This window comes from Mustela lutreola, chromosome 4, assembly GCF_030435805.1.
Source record: "Mustela lutreola isolate mMusLut2 chromosome 4, mMusLut2.pri, whole genome shotgun sequence".
Taxonomy (NCBI): domain Eukaryota; kingdom Metazoa; phylum Chordata; class Mammalia; order Carnivora; family Mustelidae; genus Mustela; species Mustela lutreola.
This window is the reverse complement of record NC_081293.1, coordinates 1,196,692-1,220,219: the sequence shown is the minus strand read 5'-3', so window position 1 is coordinate 1,220,219 and position 23,528 is coordinate 1,196,692. Positions and strand designations below refer to the sequence as shown.

General features: G+C 56.0%; 1 protein-coding gene across 15 annotated transcripts in view; it reads left to right on the top strand.

Annotated features, from left to right (window-relative positions):
- JAKMIP3 (Janus kinase and microtubule interacting protein 3) overlaps nt 1–23,528 on the top strand; it is an 87,587-nt gene that overhangs the window by 22,589 nt on the left and 41,470 nt on the right. For all 15 annotated transcript variants that reach the window (XM_059172793.1, XM_059172792.1, XM_059172791.1 and 12 more), the window contains exon 2: nt 22,597–22,842. In XM_059172793.1, the coding sequence (XP_059028776.1) occupies nt 22,708–22,842 (135 nt within the window). In that variant the 5' untranslated portion in view covers nt 22,597–22,707. The remainder of the gene's footprint in view (nt 1–22,596; nt 22,843–23,528) is intronic.

Genomic DNA, 23,528 nt, shown 5'->3' with positions numbered 1-23,528 from the left:
CCCGGCGGAGCCTTCAGCCCATGCGGGTGCGCCCAGCGCCCCACGAACGCAGCGGCAGCACCTCCCTGTGCAGCTAGGGACCCCCGCTCACTCATCCCAGACGGGGGCGGCGGCTGCAGAGGACGCCTCCGGGCCTGGTTTTCTTGTTGAGAACCAGGCGTGTTGATGGCTCTGGTTCTTACCGCCCGTCCGCCCGGGGCCGGCTGGTGTCTTCTCTGTGACTCTCAGGACTCACGTTGTGTCCACCGACACCACTTCTTGTGCGAGGAACTTGGGTTTGGGGGAAACCACAGCTTGTTACACGTTTCGCTTTTATATGTAACACGTGCTGCGTGTTTCCCACGGTTTGCCTGGGCGGATGCGGGGTGGCCCCTCCGTGGCTCGGTTTCCCCGGGCGCTCTGGGAGACCTAGGGCAGGCAGGGCTGCGGCGGAGAGAGCACTCCAGGGAATCTGGCAGCACGCGGGCGGCTGGGCCCCGACCTCATCCGGACAGCAGTGCAAGCGCCGGCCGTGTGGACCCACGGCCCTGCCCGTCAGCGGAGCCGAGCTGGCAACACAAACCCAGACCCGAGTTTACCAGAAGATTCTCCACGGTCTGAGCCCTTGAACAGGTCAGCCGCGGCGGGGGTCATGGGCGAGCAGATCAGGCCAGCGTGGACCCTTGCCCCCAGGTTCCAGGTGAAAGGTCGGCTCTGTCTGCGGTTCTCGGGGGCCTCGGAAAGTCTAGGAGACGGCGGTGCGTGTGCCGTTGCAGCTGGGCGTGCGGCCAAGGGTGCGGCTGGGGGTCAGGACGGCGGACCCGTGTCCGGGTTTCCTCTTCCGCGATTTCCTGCTGCTCTGTGGGCACCCCTCCCTGGACACGGGCAGGGAGTCCACTGTTCCCACGGCCACGCAGCTGCCCCTAAGGGCCCACCACTCGGAGGACCCCGTGGGATGTCCGAGCTGCTGGGAGTGTCCCTGCAGCCGGGCCACTAGGAAGGAGGAGACAGGACTGTCCGCCCACGGACTTTGGAACAAGCTGCTCTAAGAGCTCACGGAGGCTTCGTGACGACCGCGGCTTCTGTGCACTGGGCATTCCATGTGGGACAGACGCCACACCTTTTGACTTCTCTCCTGCCCAATTTCCAGACCCAGGAGCTGCGTGGATGCCGGAGCAGCCCTCCGCCATGCAGAGACACGGTCTTTCTGGAAACTCGCCGTCTTCCTGCGCAAACTGCGTGGGCGCCCGTGTCCTGTCTCGGGTGTGGTGCCGTGGGTCTAGCCCCCTGGGCAGGTGCTCAGGAGCCCCGGGAGGAAGCCGGCCTTCGTCGGCCACACAAGACAGAGAGTGGCGGGTCACGGTCATCCGTCTGGCGCCCTTCCCCATGGCCCTGGTGACAACACTTAGTGACAGCTCAGGAATTCTGTCAGGGGCTCCTGGGTGGCTCGGATGGTTAAGTGTCTGCCTTTGGCTCAGGTCGTGATCTTTGGGTTCTGGGATCAAGTCCCGCATGGGGCTCCCGGCTCAACTGGAAACCTGCCTCTCCCTTTCTCTCTGCCTCCCCCTGCTTATGCTCCCTCTCTGTCTCTGTCTCAAATGAGTAAATAAAATCTTAAAAAGAAATTAAGAAAGAAAGAAAGAAAGAAAGAAATTAATTCTGTCAGAACGCCCCTCAATGGCACCGCTGACAAGGCGGGCTGTCAGAACCCGCATCGTGCCACAGGGGCCTGGGGCCAAGCACGGCCTGGCCTCGACACGAAGCCAGACCCAAGCCATGAAGAGGGAAGTGGGCCCCAGCCCGGGATTCTGTCCTGTTCGCGATGAGGGCTTTGACCCAAGGACAAGGCCGTGAATGATGAGGACCGGACACCTGGACACTCGGCCGGCGTCTGCTTCGCACATGGTGTCTCCGGGGTCAGAGCACATGCCCGTCGCGGAGGGGCCCAGGCCCCGCAGCCCTCGTGGACAACCCCCTCCTGGTGGGAGCCAAGGCGACAGGCTGGGGCCACGGTCACAGCGGCAGGAGCGAACTCAGGGAAGAAAGAAGGCTTCTTCCCCGCCGACCCCTGCTCACGCTCCCTGCACGCACGTGGGCGCTGCCTCCTCCCAGCCCTGGGGGGTCCCGGCCCCCGACGGCCTGCGGCGCAGCCGCTAACGGACCTTTCCTGGGCACCGGTGGGACACGGGGGTCTGTGCCTTCCCAACAGGTCACTAGGTGTGTTTTCTTTATGAAATACAGGTTTTGGCTCTTTTTTTTTTTTTTTTTTAATTGTGTGTATTCTTATGATGGAAACGTTAAAAGAATCTAGAAAAGGAAAAAACAAACAAGACCCACAAAATAAAATATTAAGATTTTAGAATATCTTCCTTTTCTTCCCGATCCATTTCTGTTGGCCTTGTCCGCCCCTTACGGGAGACACTCCGCTTCCTGGGAGCGCGAGCTCTCGGCGAGTGCCCCTGAGAGTGTGCCCGGCGCCTCCCTGGGCAGGAGCCCCGTCCCTACAACTTGACATTGGTTCAGGGTTTTCACGATCGCAGGCAGCACGGCTCTGAGCACCTCTGAGCCGAAGGTCCCCCCGGGTCCGCCAGCCTCCCGGGGCCGACTCCGGATGGAAAGCCGGGACCGAGTGTGAGGAGTATGCGGCAGGTCGGTGGGCACACGTCACCCCGTCCTTCCCAGAAGGGCCCACGCGGTTCACCTTTGTCCGGGGATGCCCCGAGCGGCCAAGCGAGCGCGTCACGTGTGGCTCGGAAACTTCCTTTATGCTCACGAAACCGCCTCCGCCTCACGTGTGGACCGTCCGCGCCGTCTCGCCGGCTTTTCACGGCTCCCTCCCGGTTCCTCCAGACAAGCCCTTCTGCCCAGGCCCGCACCGCCGGTTTATTTTCTCTGGAAGTGCGTGTCAGCGCAGTCGTAGGATAAACGCACGTGTGTTTTCAGATCTGGCTTCTTTCACTCTGTGTAAGTGTGCCAAGATTTACTGTTGGATTCACCGTTAATTCTTACTTCTTCCCGAGCATCGTGTGGATGTCCCCTACCTTGTGTGTCCACACCCTCGAGGATGATTGCGGAGCTGCTTCCCGTTGTCGTCGGGCAGATCCAGTGGCTCCAAGAACTCCCGTGCGAGTCCTTGTGCAGATGCTGACTCGCATCTCCCTTGGGCTCATCCGTAGGCCGAGCCCACGGGAGGCGTTTCGTTTTCTCAGAAAGCAGCCGAGCGTCTTCCAGGCGGTCGGACGGTGCTGCGTGCCCAGGCGCCGCGCGTGGCGCAGCAGGTGGCCCTGCCGGCAGGTGTGGGCGGGGGCTCGTTTACTGCAGTGCCCTAATGACGGGGGGGTGCGTCCTTCCCCGGGCTTCTTGGCGGCCCGTACACCCGCTTGCTTCGGTGACGAGTCTCTCAGAGCTTTTGCCCATTTTTAACCTGGGTTGTCACTTTAGGATTGAATTTTGAGAGTTTCGGAGTGTCGATGCCCATATATTCTGGATACAAGTCCTCCCCCAGATGTGCGTTTTGCAAATAGGTTTTCTCAGTCCATGACTGGTCTTTTCATTTTCTTAATAGTATCTTTCCCAAAACAAGAAATTCAAAATTTTTGTAAAGTCCAGTTTGTCGATATTTTCTTCTACGGGTCTTGCTTTTTCATCCCAAGATCGTGAAGACCGGATCTGTGTTTTCACTTGGAGGCTTTACGATTTCATGTTTCCATCGGTTCTGCGGTCCCTTCAGACTTGATCGTGAAGGTGGTGTGGGCTGTGGACGGAGCTGGGGTGTTCGGGGCTTTCTCGAGTGGGCGCACAGACGTGTGAATGTTCCGGCTCTTCGAACGACTGTCTTTGCTCCATTGGGTTTTCTTGGATCCTTTGTTACACGGCAGCTGAACAGAGACTACATGGGTCTGCTCTTCCGTTCTGGCCCATTGACCTGGGCGTCCTTACGTCGGTGTCACACCGTGAGGACTGCCGCGGCTTTCTTGTGAACTGGAGACTCGTAGTGATTCCCGGCTCCAAATGTGTTATGTTTCAAAATTGGTTCGTTTAGATCATTTACTTTTTCCCTAGCCATTTTAGAAAGAGCTTGTCCGTTTATACAAAATGGGTCTGTTAAAATTTTGAGTGAGATTGGGTTTACTCTAAATTTCAATTTGGGGAACATTAGCATCACAACAGGGTTGAGTCTTGCGATCCACGCACGAACCGTGAATATCTCTCCATTTCGTTAGTCTTCAGTTTTCTCTCATGAATGTCTGGAGTCTTAAAGTGCACAAATATGGTAAATATTTTGTTAGATTGATTTCTAGGTATTTCACGTTCTTTTGGGGCTGTCGTAAAAGGTATTGTTTTGTGATAGAATAACTTGTTGCTAGCATGAAGAAATATAACAGATAAATGTAATTTATTTTTCTCTTTTGATCTTTAAATCTGTAAATTTGCTAACCTCATGTGTTCCAGGTCATTCCTTGGGATTTTCTATGTAGACAGCCGTGTCGTATGTGAACAGAAGGGCCTTTAGCTCTTTTCCTGGTTCACGGTTGACTAGGGAAGGTGAGTGCAGGGGTTTTCCACCGTTCTTTATCTTAGCGGAGAGATGGTGCCTCTTGCACGAGCCACAACTGTTCTTCTATGGACGGCCTTCGGCAAGTCAAGGAAGTTCCGCTCATGACTTTTGCTGAAAGTTTTTATTGTGAATGGATTTTGGAATTTTGTCCAAAGGCTTTTCTACGTTTTTCAAGATCATTACGTGTTTTTCAATATATCAATATGGTGAGTTAAAGGGCCTCATTTAAAAAATATTAAACCAATTTTGCATTCCTTATACATGTCCCATTTGATTCCACTGTATTATCCTTCTAACATATCGCTGAATCGAGTGGCTAATTCTGGTGAGGATTTTTCCATCTGTCCTAATGAGGGATATTCTTTTCTTGTGATGTCTTTGTGTAGTCTGGATATCGGAATAAGGCTGGGAAGTGTTCACTTCTCTTCTGGAAGAGTTGATGTCGAATTGACCTTATTCTTTCCCTGAATGTTTGCCAGGATTCACTCGTGCATGTGTCTCTGCCTAGGATTCTCTGTGTTGGAAGATTCTTACCACAAATTCGATTCCTTTAATGGATAAAAGGGTGCTCAAGTTATGAGTGAGCTTTGTTAGTTTGTATCTTTCAAGGAATTTATCCATTTCATTTGTTATTTCTTAACGTCTGTAGGACACGTAGTGATGTCCTCTTGTTCATTCCTGATATTGTTATTGATGTCTTCATTTTTTTCCAGGTGTTTATTAATATTGTTAATATCTTCAAAACACCAACTTTAAGTTTTATTGATTTCTCTTATTGTTTTTGTTTTTTAATTTATTGCTTTCTATGAACATTTATTATTTTTCTTCTACTTATCTTACATTTACTTTCTTTTTCTCTTTCTGTGTTCTTAAGGCAGAAGCTTAGACTAGAGATGGGATTGGGGTGAGAGACCTTCCTCATTCCCAGTATAAGCGTTTATTGTCCTTCATGCTCTCTCTGTACCACAGTAGTCATACCCCACCAGTTCTGGTATTTGTGCTTTTATTTCTATTCAGTTCAAAATATTTCTCTAATTTATTTATAATTCCTTAATTTCTTTTTCACCTATGTGTTATTTAGAAGTATGTTTAACATTTCCAAGTATTTAATTTTTTTTCCTCAGTATATTTTTCTACATATTTTAAATTAATTTTGGGGGGATGGTGCAGAGAACATACCTTGGATCATCTCACTTATTTTAACTTTGATGAGATTTGTTTCAGCATGTAGTCTATTTTAATGAGTATTTTATGTCCACTCGAAAATACTGAATATTCTGTTGTTGGATGATGTTTCTGTCCTACAAATGTCAATTGGGTCAAACTGGTTGATACTGTTGTTGAAATCTTTTATATCCTTAGCTCATCTTTATGCACTTACTTCACATCTCACCGAGAGGTGAGTGTTGAAGTCTCCAATTCTAGGTGTGAAAATTCCTATTTTTACTTGCATTTCTATGGTTTGTGTTTTACATATTTTTGAAGCTCTGTTGTTTAATTGCTGTGCCCTCTTGATGTAGCAAGTCCTTTCTCATTCTGTAATGTCCCTCTTAATCCCTGGCAATGTTTCTTGCTCTGAAATGTACATGGTGTCACATGAGTACAGTCTCTTCAGCTTCTTTTGTGTAGAGTTTGCATGGTTAACTTTCTCCATCCTTTTGCTTTTAACTCATCTATGCCTTAATATTTAATGTGAGTTTCTGGTAGATTGTGTAAAGGTGGTGCCAGTCTTTCTAAAAAAAAAAAAAAAAAATACTCGTCTGAAAAGGTCTACCTTTATTTTGCGTCTTTTCACTCGTCTGCCTTTAGTATTTAATGACACGATTGGCGTGGAACCTAGCTTTCTGCTCTTTATTTTCCATTTGTATTAGCTCTTCTTTGTTCCTCCTTTCTTGACTTCTGTGGGGTTGAGTATTTTTATGACCCAATTTGCCTGTCGGTTAACATGGCCCTTCTCGTTCAGTTTAATTTTTGGCACTCGCTTCAGGGCCTTGGTATCATCTTGAACCCACTACAGTCCTTCTTGACATTGTGCCAGGTTTTGTGTTATTAATGACCTTCATTTTCTTTCCCACTTTTCCTATTGTTTTACAATATTTTACTTTCATGTGCTGTGTACTCTACAGTGCACTGTTCCTGGTTTTGCTTTGGATAATTTGTTATCTTTCAAGGGGACGACGACATGTCAGGAAAGAGTCTTTTATACACACCGTCAGTTTTATTACTTTGAGCTTTCTTCCTTTCTCTGTGTAGATGGTTTCCCATCTGAGAACATCTCTTCTGCCTGAAGAACTTCCTTGAACATTTTTTGTAGCACAGATCTCTGGAGGTAAATCCTTTCAACTTTTGTTTGTCTGGAAAAGTCTAGTTCTCCTTCTTTTTGGTAACAGCTTTAGTAATCTGTAAGTCATCCACTTAAAGTGTGAATTCACAGGGTTTTAGTATAGTCACAGGGCTATGCAGCTGTCACCACAAATTTAGAACATTTCTGTCACCCCAAAAAGAAGCCCTATGCCGTTAGCTGACACTTCTCACTTGCCCTGTCCTAAGCGTGCAGTGCGGCAAACTCTCATCTACTTTCTTTCTTGAGTCGCCTTTTCTGGCCATTTCATAAAAATGGAGTCATACAGTATATGACCTTCTTTCTTTCTTCCTTTCTTTTTTTTTTTTTTTTTAAGATTTTATTTATTTATTTGACAGACAGAGATCACAAGTAGGCAGAGACGCAGGCAGAGAGGGGGGCGAAGTAGGCTCCCTGCTGAGCAGAGAGCCCAATGCGGGGCTCGAACCCAGGACCCTGAGATCACAACCTGAGCCGAAGGCAGAGGCTTAACCCTCTGAGCCACCTAGGTGCCCTAGTATATAACCTTCTATGTCTGGCTTCTTTCATCCTGTCCTGTTTGCAAGGTCCACCCGTACTGTAGCCTGTATCCCCATCTCTCTCCTACTAACTGCTAAATGATGTTCCATTGTACGGCTAGACCATGTCTGATCTGTCCATCTGTCAGATGAATATTCATGTTGCTCCACTTTCTGGCTGCTGTGAACTTTGTGTGGATGTGGTACATCCTGGGGTACATCCTAGGAATGGGAGGGCTGAGTCATATGGTGACTGTTACACGGTGTGAGGACATGTCAGACCGTTTCCTGAAGCAGCTACACCACCCGCAGTGCACGAGGGCTCTGATTTACCTGCCGCCTGACTTGTTATTTACTAGGTTCTGAAAATACTTATTTTATGGTACCTGGGTGGCTCAGTCGGTTAGGCGTCTGCCTTCAGCTCAGGTCATGATCCCGGGGTCATGGGATTGAGTCCCACATCAGGTTCCCTGCTCACAGGGGAGTCTGCTTCTCCCTCTGGCCCTCCTCCCTGTTCATGCTCTCTCTCTCCAATAAATAAAATCTTTGAAAAAAATAAAATTAAAAATGTATTTAAAAAATACTTCTTATAGTAGCCATCATCATGGATGTGAGGTGGTCAGCTCCTTCATTACTGCAAGATATGTTTGCTAAGGACAGAATTCTAACTTGGTAGGTGGTTGTTTGGGTTTTGTCTGGTTTTTCCAGCACTTTGAAGCCGTTGCTCCGTTGTCTTCTAGCTTCCTTCATTCTCGTCCTGTTCCCCTGAGTGTCATGTGCTTCCTACTCTCCTTGGTTCTGTTGAAGGTTTTTTTTCAGTTCTGGTGTCCATCAGTTTGACTATGGCATGTCTACACTTCTTCTTCCTGTTTGGGGATCTATGAGCTCCTTAAATCAGTGAGTTGTTGTGTTTCACTAATTTTGAACAGTTGTTGATGTTTTCTTTCTTTATGTATTTCTTCTCCCTGTTCTCTTGTTTTACTCTGGGACTCCCACCCTTCCAGGCTGCTTGATTCTGCCCGACATGGTTAGAGACTCTGTTTTCTCTCTTCTCCTTTGTTTCACATTGGACAGTATCCTGTCTTCAAGTTCTTGGAGACTTCCCTCAGCAGTGTCAATTCTGTGGGTGAGCCAGCCAAAGGAATTCTTCACCTCTGAGGTCATGATCATTGTTTGCAGTGTCTCCATTCGAATCTTTCTCATAGTTCCCACTTCTCTGCTGGTTCCTGTCCCTTCAGTCATCACGTCCTTCCTTTCCGTTAGACCCTTGAGCATATTAGTCACTGTTCTTTAAATGTTTCGTCTGGTAGCTACAATGACTCCGCACCTCTGAGTCTAGTTCTTCTGGTTGCTTGACAGTGGTGGTTTTCCTTGTATTTTGTTTTGTTTTTCTGTGTCTAGTAATTTTTTATTGAGTATCAGTCATTGTCTGTAGAGGAACAGTAGAAAACATTTGAGGAAAATATCTAAGCACAGATATGGATACATCTCTTCTCGAGTTTGTGTGTGGGTTTGAGTCGACCCAGGAAATTGCTGACCGGGGTTCGGGCTTTGTAGTTTTTGTCAGTACGTCCCGGCCGACAGGGGTTCAGATCCCTCATGGCGGGCTGCCAGCACACTGCAGGCTCACACGGCTGCAGGCTCTAGTCCATGTCTCTGCCGCATCTCAGCTTCCAACATGCCCTGCACACCTGCGCCGCAGAAAGAGCTGTCTCTGTGGCCTTGCCCCTCCCCCAGCTAGACTGCCGTTGCTTGTTATTTGCTGTGAGGCTTGCTTTGAGGAAAGGGGGTCTCGGTTTCTTCTGTGTAGCCTTAGATGGGTTGAGGCATCTGTGCCTGAACTTGGACGGTCAGCCTTCTGAAGATCCCTGCCCTTCTCCCCAGCAGCCAAGCTCTGTCTGTGTCAAGAGGCTTTTGTCTTCCTCCCCAGGGGCAGGGGTTTGGGGCTTTGCCTCTTACCCTAGAGGCACGGATACTTTTCTAGATCCTGGGGCCAGAAGGAAGGAGGGATCTTGCTTTTATCCTTATCCCAGTGACCTTGTAGACAAGAGGACTTGCTGCCCTTCTCCCAGTGGCTTAAGACTTTTGCAATATGGGTTCTGGTGGTGGGGAGAGTCTCGTACCTGTCCCAGGCAACAGACAGCCTCTTGCAGATCCACACCACATGGGGAGCCCCTCCAGCTTCTGCCCTGCCCTCAACCCCTCTTGTGTCTGGACTTGAGCAATTCCCAGCTGACATGCCAGCTCACATCCGGCCCTTGGAATCATGTTAAACTTGGAGCTGATTTCTTCTTACCTCCTTCTTTCTCCTGTGCTCCGCCTAAGGCTGCCTTGGGGCCTTAACTCTTTAACAGGCTTGAGGAAAGATAGGATTTTATAAATTATGGCTGGGACATTCTCTTGTGATTTTTTACATCATAAGCAGAGGAGGTTTTTTCATGATTTTAAAATCATTTTTTCCTTCTTTTAAATTATCTCCTTTGATTGTTACCCATTTATCTTGTGAGATCATAGTATTTTTATCAAGTTTCATGATCTCCTGATACAGTAAAGTTATTAACTTTTTAATTGAATTTACTGCACACACTGTTTCAGCTTGGTTTTAGCTCCTTAATTGCATGGCATCTATAATAGAGAGATGTAAATTTTTAATGTGTTGGAATCTGCTGGCTTTTCCTGTTGTGAATTCCTTCCATCTTCACTAAGCCTAGGGAGGCCACTCTCTCTAGAGATTTGAGAAGTGCTCGTTTCTCCTTTCCCTGCTTTGATTTTCATCCTCAGGTCTCTTCAGTCCGCTTGGAGTTTCATTGGGAAGCCGGATCCAGAGATCTACTTTTCTTTGACAATTAGCCAACGGAGCCAGTCTTTTGGCGTCCTCTCCCTGCCCTTACCTCGGAACATAATGTACGTGGACTATAACACGGGGCCTATTTTCTGAACCGTGTGATGTTTCTCAGTCACGTGGTCGTTCGTGAGGTTGGGGTTTATCTGGCTTAGTAAAATTACATGATTTTGGCTAGAGACACTAGTTTCTGTTACAAAAAGTTTGCTGTATTTCTGCCAGGCCCTTGTTGCTGGTCTCTCTGGGTACCGTGGCCACAACTGTCTCAGGGGGTCACTGAGTAAGTCCATTTTTCTTCACTGCTGCTGCTGGGCCTCCGAGTTCCTCCGCAGCCTGAGCCTGAACAGGATGTCTTCTGACTCCCCTCCCCAGGCCATGAGGTCAGGCGGCGCCCCAGCAGGTGTCACAGTGGGCATCACAGCGGACGCCCCAGTGCCCCATCGCCAAATGGATGTGCAGCATAGATACGGTTAGCTCGAGCAGGCCCAGAGACACAGGCAAGTCCTCTGGTTCCGACAATCCCTCTCCTGCTACAGCGCCTCGTCTCCCCGCTCACCCGTGGCCTCAGGGGGCCTCCCTGGGACCAGCTGGCTGAGGAAGAAGGATGCAGACCTCACTGGCAGGTGGTTCTGCCTGACACGCACGGGTCGCCCACGGTGGGTGCAGCACCTTGGGTGCTAATGTCTGTATTAACTTTCTGTTGTTGCCAAAATGAATTGCCACCCATCCAGTAGCTTACATCAACCCAGACTTGCTGTCTCACGGTTCCTCAGCCGGAAGTCTGGGATGGGGCTAAGCCCGAGTGTGGCCTGCTGCTGTCCTTTCTGGAGGTCCTGGGGGCAGGTTGGGGGGCGTCTGTGTCCTTGCTCACTCGGTTGTCAGCAGAGCTCGGCTCTGTGGCATTCGACCGTGAGGTTGATTTCCCTGTGCTGTGTGACCCAAAGGCTCTGCCTGCCCAGAAGCTGTGTCGACCTCTGGCTTGGGGCACCTTCTTCCGTGTCCAGGCCGGTGGTGATGGTCAACATCTTCCTCCCCTGCACCTTTTGGGCCTTTTCTAGGAAAGAGTCTGCCTTTAGGATCTATGTGATTGGATGGGACCGCAGACCGCATCTCAGAGTCTTAACCTGAGCACATCTGTGAGATCGCCCTGTCACATAAAGGAACCTGTTCACACGTTACAGGGTTAGGACGTGGACAGTATTGGGGGACCCACACCTGCCCCCTTACAGAGCATCCCTGGATGATCAAAACCCAAATGCTGCCCCTCCTTCCTAAATCAGTACAGGTTTTCTGTTGGGACGTGTTTCTAAGAAATCTTGTATTTAAAAAAAACATATTCGAGAACACATTTTTCTGTGGATAAAATGGCAGGGAGCTAAAAATTTCGGATTTACCGTAACAATGGAAATAGTCCACAAAAATCTCACTACAAAAGGCGCTCTATAACTCTACGTCCATTTTTAATCGACAGATATACACTGTGTACTGCTTAATCAAACTGAAACGTGAGCCGTGTCCATCATAGGGAGTTCTGGGACCTTTACAGGTGGCAGAAGCAGACAGACAAGTGTCTGCCTCAGAGACACCTCAAGTGTCTGCCGAGCCCTGGCCTTGCACCTGGCTCGACTCTCGGGGCTGTGTGCTCTGCGCCTTGCTGAACCAGGACACTGGCTCCCGGGGTCAGATCTCTGAGCCCTGCAGCATCCCCAGCGAGCACATACACTGGGTCAGGAGGCAGGTGTTTCCTGATGCTGCCCTGAGCAACTGTCCTTTTCCCTAAAGAGTAAACCCTGTCAGTGCAGAGCTGTCCTGCGCGGTGGCTTGGTGCGGCCAGCCCCCAGGCCGCCGTCAGGACCGCCTTGTCCCTCCATTGCCTCTCCTCCCTTGCCCTTCTCACGTCCGGGCGTCCATCAGACGACACCCGCCCCCCCCCCCCCCCACACACAACTGTAACTACGAGCCCCCGTCCTCAAGCAGACCTGTTCTCCCAGCTCCGATGGACACCGACACGCGCTACCAACCATCAGGGCATTCCTCCCTAAAGTATATTTGCAAAGCCCTTGTCCTGAGGCATTTGCCATGAACGAAGGTTTCCAGAATTTCTCCTCTGGCTGTGACAGGGTCACCAGTAAGTGTGTCCAGGTGTTAGGCTCCCGCAGGGTCTGCTGTCCGTCCTCGCTGTCAAACCCGTCTTTCTTTACAGCCCCTGTGAGGCCCTCCAGCTCAGGTCCCAGTGGCTGCCCTTCAGGCACAGTCCAGGACCAGTCCTGCGGACCAGTGAGGACTCTGTCTGGGCTCGTGGTCCTGGTGAGCCGTGTGACAATTTCCTGATGCCAGGGGACACATGTAGGCTGTGCAGGGGGCAGGCCTAATGTGGTGCCTTTCAGCAATAAAATGCAAAAGTCCTTTGAAACGTACAGACCCTCCTCCAGAGCCCAGCCGAGCTTGCAGGAGACACGGGACTCGCTGTAATTCAGGCTGGATGTCTCTGGACAGGAGAACCAGCGCTGCTTCTGTCCATCTGTCTGTCTACCTTCTCATCTGCCTACGTGTCTATCATCGAATTACTGATTTAGATGGCCCGTTTTCTGTCCATTTCTGCCCGGAGGGCAAAAAGGAACAAGCCTGAATCCCACGACTTTCTGGGGCTGTTCCTCCGACTTCAGGGGCTTCCCTGTTTCAAGTCACTTTCCTCTTGTCTCAGGCTAGGGCTGGGGGCTCAGAGGTTGGGTCCCGTCCTCAGCCAAGGCCTCCAGAGGGGTCCCGGGCCGAGCAATGGCCCCAGACCACAGCCCCCGCCCTCCACGGGGCTCGGGCGTGGACACGCAGGCAGAAGCTCACCCCAGAGGCTGCACTTTGAACCCCATACATCAGGGCTTCCAGGTTTGGGAGTCAGAGAAGCTGGGAATGAGTAAGGAGACGGATGTCATTTCAACTCTTTCTTATCTGGGGCGTAATGCCAGAAGCCAGCACGACAGGTACCGAATGGCGCCTGCTGACGGATGTGGCATCCCCAGGCCGCGGTTTCTGGGGGGAGCCAGGCTTGGGGGTAGGTCGCCCAGGCTTCTGAGAACAGGGTGCTGACGAAGTTGTTGACCTTCTGGCTGCCAAGAGAGAGGACATTCCTAGGTAAAGCAGCCTCACTCCCTCAGGGAGGCCAGTTCTGCCGGCCGAGTGGAGTCCGGGGCCAGGAGGGGCTCTGCCGGGGCTGGCCCGCTGGCCTGAAAACCTGCCCTTCTTCCTTGAGGCCCTGACTCCTGAGGTCCCTTGCTGGGACCTGGTCTTCCCCTTGGGTGACTTGGCCTGGGCCTGAGACCACAGCTGCCAGGGATGTTTGTTTCCGGGCCCTGCTGCTATGGCCTCGCCCGGAGGGACCCGGGCAGATGCAGGCTTTTGTCTCCTGCCCTCAACTCCTGAATTCCGACACTTTTCATGCAGAACCCTGCAGTGGATGAAACTCAGCCTGAATACAGGTTACATAGGAGGCCAGTGGGCTTCGGCCGGTGAGACACATCCCCACTGGGGGAGTGTAGGACGTTGTCGGGGGCTGGGGGGTAGGCCTCGGGACACCAGACAGAGGCTTTCCTCAGCGGGGAGCTGGCTGAGTCCCACCGTTCCCACCCGCCAGGAGCGAGGCCCCCACCCCCACCCCCAGCCCCTGCCATGGCGCTTCGCCCCATGTGGACAGCTCTTTCTCCACCGCAGGGAAAGGGAAGCTGTCCCTCTGACCCCCACCCCATCCAGATTATACCGAGATCCTTCCAAATGGCCATTTAATTTTTTATATTGGACGATTTGCCAGAACCCAGGGCTCCCTTGTGCTGCGGGAACCGGCGATACAGCTCCAATCTCTGCAGCGATGACTCTGCCTCGAAGACACTTCCACAGCCTCCCGCCGGAGGTAGATTCACATTTATATGTATTTTGTCGTAAAGATGTGAGAAAGGGATGAATCACAGGCCTTAAACAAGCAAAAACAAGCTTTCCTTTGGGGGCGATGCGTATTTCCTGATGCCGCGGGGCGGGGGAGTGCAGGAGAGAGCAAGCACCCTAGGGAACTTCTGTGGATGTGGGGGCCCCCCCCGCATGGTTCCAAGCACCGCGCGGTTTCTGCTCCCTCCCCTGGTGCCTCCCCCTCCAGGCGGCTTTCTTTCTCCCAGGCTGTGCGCAGGCGCCCGCCCACCCCCCACCTCGCGCTCGCAGCGCTCCGCTCTCCAAGGTCCTGACCTGGCTCCTTCCACAGGGTTCCAGGTCTCCTTCCCAGGCTCCTGCTTCCCGCAGCTTTGCGGGGGCGGGGGAAGGGCTCTCCCTGCCCCCGCTCTGCCGTCCTCGCTGGCGCTGGGGAGGTCTGTGATCTACGGTCTACCTCCGCGTCTTGGCTGGCTTTCCCTCCTTGTTCCTCGCTCAGAGTCAGTCCCGCTTCCCTACTTCCTGGCCGGGCGTTTCCCCTCGTTTTATTGAGACGTAACTGGCAGCCTGCTCGTTCGGTTGGATGCCAGACGTGGTGGATTTTGTATGTTGGGGCTGGATGTTGTTTGTATTCCTTTAAACTTTTTTTTAAGATTTTATTTATTTGTTTGTTTAGAGAGCATGACGGGGGGAGGGGCAGCGAGGAGAAAGGAGGACCTCCTGCTGAGCAGGGAGCCCTCCGATCCCACGACCCTGAGATCGTGACCCTGGCTGAAACCAAGGGTCGGACGCTCAACCCACTGAGCCCCCCAGGCACCCCTCCTGAACATATTTTTGAGCTTGGTCCTGGGCCCCAGCTGGAAGAGGTGGCCCCCTTGGACCGAGGCAGAGAGCTTTTGGGCAGGCTAGGGTGGCCCGCTCCAGACGCGGCGCGTTCATGTCTGCTCCCCAGTGCTGAGCGTCACCAGCCTGGACTGTCTGCAGCAAGGGGGATCCGGTTGTGCCGTCTCTCTCGGGAACAGCAGGCCTGGGGCTCTGTCAGATGGCGGCGCTGGGTCCTTGGGGGACACGCTCCCTCTGGACCCTGGTTTCCTCACCCCAACACCTGGCATTTGGGTCGGCGATCTGAGATTCTTCCCCGTGCTGGAAATCTGTTTACATGTCTCCACTTTAAATGGCCGTCCGTCAGGTGACCAGCTCAGCAGAAGCCAAACTGTGCATTGATGCGGTATTCTGATTCTGTTCTTTCTGGAACACTTGTGTTGCCATCCAGAAACCATTTCCGTGCTCAGTGGCCCACTTTGGAGGGTCATAACCGCTGCCCTTTTATACTTCCTGGTATTAATGTGATGGAAATCTTCCTCCCCGGACTGAATCAGGCAAACGCAAAGCAACGCAGAAAGTGGCTTCTGCAAAAGGCATCTTTCCTGGGCGGGCCGGTCCCTGCAGCACCAGAGGTGAGGACCCTTTCCTCCAACAGGTGGTTGGTGATGGCGGCCGTTGAACATGATGCCTGCCGTCCGCCTGTGAAGGGAGCCAGCACACGTCAGATCACACTCGTGGTTTAGATGACGCCATCTCGGCTGTGATTGTGGTAATCATTGTTCTCATGTAATGGTTGATACAAGTGTAAGATGTTTCCTTTGACTGAGAAACTGCCGCCTCCGGGAAGGCAGGGTAAACCTGCTCTTCCCTGGTCCTCCTATCCCACAACAAAACACTGGATATGGGGTCAGAAGTAGGCGAAGAAGGCAGGCCAGCGAGGGACCTCGGGCCCGGAAAGACACCAGGGTGACGTCCCCGGGTCTTCGCCGGGGCTGCAGGAGTCAGAAACCCCAGCAGACGCAGGCAGGACGCGCGGCACGAAGCGCCTGCCCTCTCTGGCCCACGGGCCAGCAGAACAGGTGGGCAGCGTGGTTTTACCAGAGAGGAAGCCCAGCGGGGGCAGGAGCCCATGGGAGGCCACCGGGCGCCAGCGAGCAGGGAAAACAGACGAAACCACGGGGAAGCAGCACCCTCGCTGCTGGGGGGGCGCACAGCCTCCGAACATCTCGGCGGCGCCTCATGGAACGACCCTTCCTCAAGCGCAGGCGACCCCAGCGTCACGCCATGGGTGGTTGTATCGGAGAACCAAGGCTGCTCATCAAGCCGTGTGCGCGTGCTGAGAGCAGCCCTGAGAGTGGCCGAGCCCACACATGGCTGGACGCCCTCTGGTATGAGCGGGTCCCCACACCCGGGAACGCCACACGCGGGTGAGCCGCCCGTGCGCGGAGCCTGAGCAGATCCCAGAGGTACGCTGATCCCAGAAGGTCACATACCGCCGAGTCCCTTTCTGGAAGGTTCCTGAAATGACGGAATGTAGAGACGTGGGCAGACTCGTGGTGGCCCGGGGCTGAGGAGGGCTAGGGCAGGCGTGGGCTTACAGGACACACGAGGGGTCCTGGGGAGAAACGGTCATCGTCCTGGGGGCACTTCTGCGTTGTGGTTTCTCAGGACGCGGCCCCCGGGGAAGCTGCGTGGACGCACGAGGGCTCTCTCTGTGTCACCCCACATGGCCACGTGTATGCAATTCACATGGAAAAGTTTATGTCCAGGTTGGAGTTTCACTCGCTCGCTGGTGGGCCTGGACTCCGGCCGTGAACCGTAGGACTTTCCACGGAAAGGGAACGTGTCGGAATCCACTGAGGACTGGGGACTGTGACTCCCCGGCAGGTTCACAGGGAAGAGGCGGGGGTGTTGGAGTCAGGACGGAGGTGGTGTGGCCGACACCAAGTCACTTCTCAGAGATGCCAGCCAGCTGGCGGAGCGCTGGCGTCCTTGTGGGGTGGAGGGCGTCCCCTGCCATGCGGGGTGCCTCCCTGGCTGCCCTAGCCACTCACGGGGAGTCTGCTGGCCTTGGCGGCATGGGTCCCATCCTGGAGTCACAAAATCTGCTCCTGCCCTCAGTGGACAGGGAAACTCCCCGTGGTGACGTTGCTTGGACTCTTGACCTCTGCCTCTGGCTTCTAGAAAACGCACTTCCCAGGGGAGTTGAGGCCTCAGCCTCTGCCCCTGGCCATTCCGTGGACCCTCCATGTGTCCTGTGGCCACCTCGTGGTCAGCTGTGGGAAAGAGCCCAGCGGGCTGGAGTGTCTGCCATGTTTCAGGGCTGTCCTAGGGCTCATGATGACTGTGCGTCTGTCCCCCCCGCCCCCGGGCCCCCAGACTCCATGTGCTGCTCCCCACCCGCTCCAGACGCTCCCCTAGCCCCCGGCCCCGGCCCCCAGCACAACTCCTGCCTCGATGTGTCCAGGCGTGGATCAGATTCTGGGACTAGCATGTCCGTCCAGCCACGTGGCCAGCTGCTCTCCCTCTCTGGGGTCTTTATGTTTTCTGGAGAAAGCGGCTTTGGATGGGAGAGCTGTGTGTCATCAGGGTTACCCCAGGGCCCAGAGCTGGCCTGTCTCTACGCCACTCTGTCAGGCTCATCTGAGGGCCCAGCCTGGGGAGGGGGCACCCTGAGACACCTCCCCCAGGGCCAAGGGCCCCTCTGACACTGGCGTCTGCCCACTGCCCACACCCACGGGCGTGCGGGCATCTGTCTGACTGCCAACAGGTCCGCCCTGAGCTCGGGAGGTCCCTGTAGGGTTCCACAGGGTGACTCAGACCCCTCCCCGCTGCATGCCTCCTCGCTCCCCACACCTTCGGCTTCCGTGGAAATGATAAGCGTCAGAAGCACAAGCATCAGATTCAAACTGTATTCTTTGTAGGCAAAGTGTGAGCAGAGCATGGGCTCCACGTTGGAGAAATCCTGGAGGCCGGCAGGGGCCAGGTGGGGGTGGGGCGGACCCCACAGTTTCCTGTCAGCTGGAGGGTTACTGCCCTGGAGGGCAATTGACGGGCACAGAGCCTTTCTCCCTTTCCAGATGCTCCGAACGTAAGAGCGCTTCCTGGGAGACAGCAGAGCGAGCCCCTCTATTTACTGCCCCCTTGGAGACCCCAAGACCTAGGGGCGCAGACTGCGCTATTAACCTGGTCGTTCAGTGACTCCCCAACAAAGTGCAACAGGCGCTGCCGGTGGCAGATGTGCACTGGTCTGCGGGGAGCCGGAGCCTGTCGGTGACCCTGCTTCATACCCCCAGGCCCCTGCGTCTCCCAAGTGGGTTCGCGACTCTTGTCTGGAGGCGGACTAATTCAGCAAGTATCTGAAATGCCCGCGTTGTCACGTGGACTCTGCCCCTTTCAGCTGTGGCAGGCGGCCCTCGGCGCCCCAAGGACCCCACCGGCATGTGGACGCTGGATGCTCGGACTGAGCCCCGCGACGGGAAGCCGTGGGTTTCAGGGTTGTTGCGCTTGGACACTCAAGCATGTTGGCTGGGGGGCCCACCCGTGGCCTGGTTGGGGGGCTGGTGGCCCCAGGGGTGGCCTGCTGACCCTCCACCCCTAGCCCCTGCTTCCAGCACTCACTGGTTCCTCTGGGCAGGGGTGAGTGCTCCAGCCGGAGCCACCAGCAAAGGCCACGGGCCCCCCAGCCCCCTGTGTCTCCCTCCGGCCGCCTCTTCTGTCTCCCAGGAAGAAAGCGGGGTGGAAACAGGAAGGAAGCGGGGTGTGTGACCCGAACGTGACCCTTACAGCTTCTGCTTTACCGGGTGTGGGCACGGAGGGAAGGCATGGGGTGTGCAGAGGCACTAGGGCGGAGCAGGACACCCCAGAGCCCCCTGGGCGCCACCTTTGAGCCTGTCCCGGTGCAGGCAGAGGCTTCATCCTCCCCGACTCTCCTCTGAGGGTGCACCGGGAGATCATTAGCACAAACAGGATATGGGGCGTGAACAGCCCCTTTCCTTCCTGCTGGCGGTAATCCCATCAAGGGCTCGGGGGAGGGGGCCCAGGAATCCCTGCTCCGGTCGGTGTAGGCCAGTCGCATCCCACTGCCTTCAAGGGAATGGGGAGGGGGTAGTTTTTCCCGATCATTTCCGTAGTAATAAACTTGCCAGTTTCCTCTACTGGCCCCCAAACTGGTATTGGAGGAAAATACTGACTCTGCCTGTGGGGAGAAGTCAGGGAGGCAGGGAGGGCTCAGTGCCCCTCGATGCATGGAAAGTTCTCAGTGCAGGTTGTCCAGAGCACGGCGGGGGCCGCTCAGCTCCAGGAACCTGGTGGGGCGGCCAGCAGGGATCCCGAGCCCAGGCCGGAGCCCACAGTCTGTGCTGAGTCTGGTGGAAGCGTGTTCCCGATGGAGCAAAGGCATGGTGGGCAGTGGGGGCGGCCAGGAGGAGGGCTCAGGGCTCGGAGGGCACGGGTGGGAAGGAAGGGACCCCCGGGCTGCCGTCCAGCCTGGGGGCCCTGCAGGCTCAGGGCTGTGCCACAGGTGTCTGTCTGGAGCCCGCACCGGGGGTCTCCCTCCATCTTGCCCCACAGTGACTTCCGTCCTTACACACCTGTGGTGCCAGCTCTCCGTCCGGGTCCGGGAAAGGCTCATCGAGTTTCATTTTAAAATACATTAAAAATAGAGGTGCCTGAGTGGCTCAGTTGGTTTGGCGGCTGCCTTCGGTTCTGGTCGTGGTCATAGGGTCTGGGATCGAGTCCCGCATCTGCCTGCTCAGTCTGTGGGGACCTGCTTCTCCCTCTCCCTCTGCCTGCTCTCCACCTGCTCCTGCTCTCACTTTCAAATGAGTAAAATCTTAAGAAAATACGTAAAAAAACAACCACCCCATCTACGGAAGACATGGAGTATTTGGGTAGTGGGGGTGGAAGGCAGCCTGGGCGGACTGAGCAGGAGACTGGGAATTCGCGGGCACCTGGTGCGGGCAGCAGGGAGACGTAGCGGTCTTGACCAGGGGAGGCAGGAGGACAGGGCTGTCACCCGGGACTGGGGTCCCCCTGGGGGGCGTCGAGCGGAGAGACGCCACCAAGCCAGAGAACAGGAAAAGGAAGGGTTTTCCCCGCAACAAGGAGACCGGGACGCCCTCCCGAAGCGACAGCCACACTGCGGGGGCGGGGGTCTGAGCCGAGGGGCAGCTAGTCCCCAGGGCCTTGCGCGGATGGCACTCAGCGTGGAAGCGGGCAGAAGGCATCCGAAGGTGACCGAGCGCAGGGCCGTGTCACGAGGCCCGCCCTGGTTGGAGCCGGTGCTCTGGCCCCGGCGGGTCCCGGACCTGAAGGCTCACAGGGTCTGGATCCGGCAAGGTTGGTCCAGGGTCCCTCTTCCCTTCGGAACCAGCCCTGGGGGTCGTGCCCCTGAGCCACTGTCCCTCGTGTGACGAGGTTCTCTCCTGCCTGACGTGGCCGCTTGTCCTTCTCTGCTCCCGCGGGACGGCTGGGAGCCTGAAATAACTTTTCTTATGTCCCAAAAGCTACGTCTGTCTGTCCGTCCCCGGGAACCCCTAAGTCTCTGCCCACAGGGCTGGAACAGTGGTTTAGCCCAGGCTGTGGAGAGCAGCCTGCAGGCAGGACCACCGGGCCCTTCGAGGGGGTCCCTCGAGCAGTCTGCAGGGAACCTGCCAACGGGCGGCCTGGGCTCCTTCCCACCACGGAGACACTGCCCTGGCCCTCCACAAGCTTTTCTTTTTAAAATTTTATTTGTTTGAGAGAGAGAGAGCACGAGAGCAGGGGACGGTGGAGGGAGAGGGAGAAACAGGCTCCCCTCTGGGCAGGGAGGTCAAGGCAGGGCTCGATCCTAGGACCCTGAGACCATGACCTGAGCCGAAACGAAGAGTCGGACGCTCCGCCGACTGAGCCACCCAGGTGCCCCCCGCAGGTGCCCCCGCAAGAGCTTTTGATGACCAAGGCAGGAACTGGGGGCTTTTACCTTCTGCCCTTTTCCTCTCCCGAATGGAAACCCGCCAGTCCACATCTCCTGACCACCCCCACGAATGCCGTGGCAGAGGCCACGCCGTGGACAATGGGACACTAGCTCATGTGGCCAGTCGGAGCAGCCAGGACCCTTCTTCCAAAGCTGCTGCTTCATCCGTTTCCCTGAGCAGCGCCGCGTCGGCCGCGCTTCAGGCTCGTGTTGTCCGTGGTCAGCACCCAGGCGTCGCCCGGACATGAGGGGGTCCTGCAGCTGATGAGAAGCTTCGGCACGGCCCCGCGGCAGCGGCCCGTGGGGCTGGGGGCCTGCATGTGGGCCTGCCCTCAGCAGGCGCAGCTGTGTGGCTCTGCCGGCGGGAACTCTGACCCAGGGGTCTCTCGGCGCCGCCGGGGAAGGCGTGAAGGGAGACGTCCCTGCAATTGGGCAGAAAACCCTCTACACAGCGCTGGAAAATCTACAGAATGGCCCCAGGTGGACTCTGCAAATGGAACCGGGAGCCTCGGCCTCGGCCCTCCCTTCCGCCAGGCGTGTCCATCTCCGGGCAGGGGCCCGGGACAGAAGGAGCGGAGGACCAGCCATCAGGCTCGGGCAGAGGGACAGAGGGTCTGCTGGGATCTTTTCTGAGGCCACACCAGTGCTGAGGTGACCCCAAACGCCCCAATGTCCCCGACCGGCTTCAGTCCCCGTCCTTGGAGGAGTCTGCCATCTGGCTCTGCTCCCCAGGCCGACGTGAGGCCTCTGCCTGACGAGCCTCCTCATTCGGTGTCGCCTGCGCGGGCCTTCTCCGCGGACTCCCATCTGGGGCTTTGTCCGGAGTCCGTGTCCCGAGGCCTCAGGAGGACAAAGGCTGCGGGGACTCACGTGGAGAGCGCGTCCCTAGAAGTGACAGTGTCCCAGCCTGCGTCCAGGCTGAACTTTGACCCCACTGGAGGCACCTTCCTGGCCTGTGAGCTGGGGTGGGCAGGCGGGTGCTACCGGGCACCTCTGGGGCACCGTCCTGGTGTCTGAAGTGCAGGACGGAAGCCTTGAGGGCCAGGGGCATCCTCGCCTCCCGTTGGTGCAGGTGAGGGAACTGAGGCACGGGGTTGCCCAGGTCTGAGTGTGGAGCAGGGTCCACCTCCTGGTGCTGAATCCCGGCCCCCAGTCTCCACAGCTGGTCAATTGGCCTCCCTCCCACACCTGGTGCTGGACACACGGGGAAGGAAACGCAGCCCCAGGCCTGGGGACACGGAGGGAATCCCCAGCGCGGTGCTGGGGTACGTCCACCTGGGGCAAAATTCTCGGGGCCCCTGGCGGGGTCCACCCCCTTGTCCGAGAAGCTCCTGGTTCATGCCCACCATTGCCTCTGGGGCGACATACCCAGGTATGAAATTGGACCTTAAAGTCGGGTCCGCAGCCTCTCATTCCAAGGAGGCAGAACACCCTGCAGGCATTCCTCCTGCGCCTGGCAGGGCACCGGCGGTGCGGGTGGCCCGTCACAGCTGCGCACGGAGCACAGAGGGCCTCTGTGGTCTGGGGCCGGGGCCGGGCACGCAGTCTGGACGCCTTCCTCCAGGCTCCACGCCAGCCTTGGCCCTCCCCTCCCCCGCTGCACGTGGCCCAAGCTACGCCCGAGGCCGCGGGAGGCCAGTCCATTCACCAGCCGTGTTTTCCCTCCAGGCCAGCAAGGAAATGTAGCGGAGCCGCTGGAGGCCCTGCCTGCCCGAGCTTGGTGTGAACAGCCCAGCCCAGACGCAGCCTGCCCGGGGCACCCGTGGGGCCGCCCTCACCATGTCCAAGAAGGGCATGGGCGCCCGAGGCAAGGGGGACAAGGCGGAGCTCCTCGCTGCTCTCCAGGCCGCCAACGAGGACCTGCGGGCCAAGCTCACCGACATCCAGATTGAGCTGCAGCAGGAGAAGGGCAAGGTGAGCCCCCGACCCTCCTTCCCTGTTCCCCACTCCTGCGCCGCGGGGTCTCACCCCTGCCCGGCTGGGTCTCCCGGCCTGGTCCCAGGGTCCTCAGGGGCTCTCAGCGCCGCTGGGAAGGACAGACCGCTCTGGGAAGAGGGCAGCCCGGGGCGGGGGGTAGTGTGAGGTGGGGGACCACCCTGGCTCAGTGCCTGGGCCAGTGGGACCTCGGCCAGTGGCGCCATCCTGGGAAATGTCCCCTGAATGGGCGGTAGGACGACCGCTGCAGGGATGAAAGGCACAGACTGAGCGAAGCGCTTCCAGCGCCTCAGGAACGCGGGGGCAGCCCCGGGGAGTGGCGATGGCCTGGGGCAGGCCTGAGATGGCACCACCCAGACGTCCAGCCCTTGGGGTCCTCAAGGCCTACGCGGAAGGCGGGGCTTGTGCTGGGGGGGAGTGGGGTTCTGTCCCGGGACCGCCTGCTCCGTGCCAGGCCTGGGTGGGAGGCGTCCCACGGACCCGCTGTCCTCTCCACGGCCGAACCTCTGCCCCCGCCCCCACCAAGGCCTCCTGGGAGTGTGGAAGCGGGTGGGTCTGGAGGGTCCTGCCCAGGGCCGAGCTCTTCTGGGAGGCCGTGGGGACGGGGGCCAGGTCTCCGGCAGCTGTGTGACCCCCCCCCCCCCCCCCGTTACACCCTGGCCCAG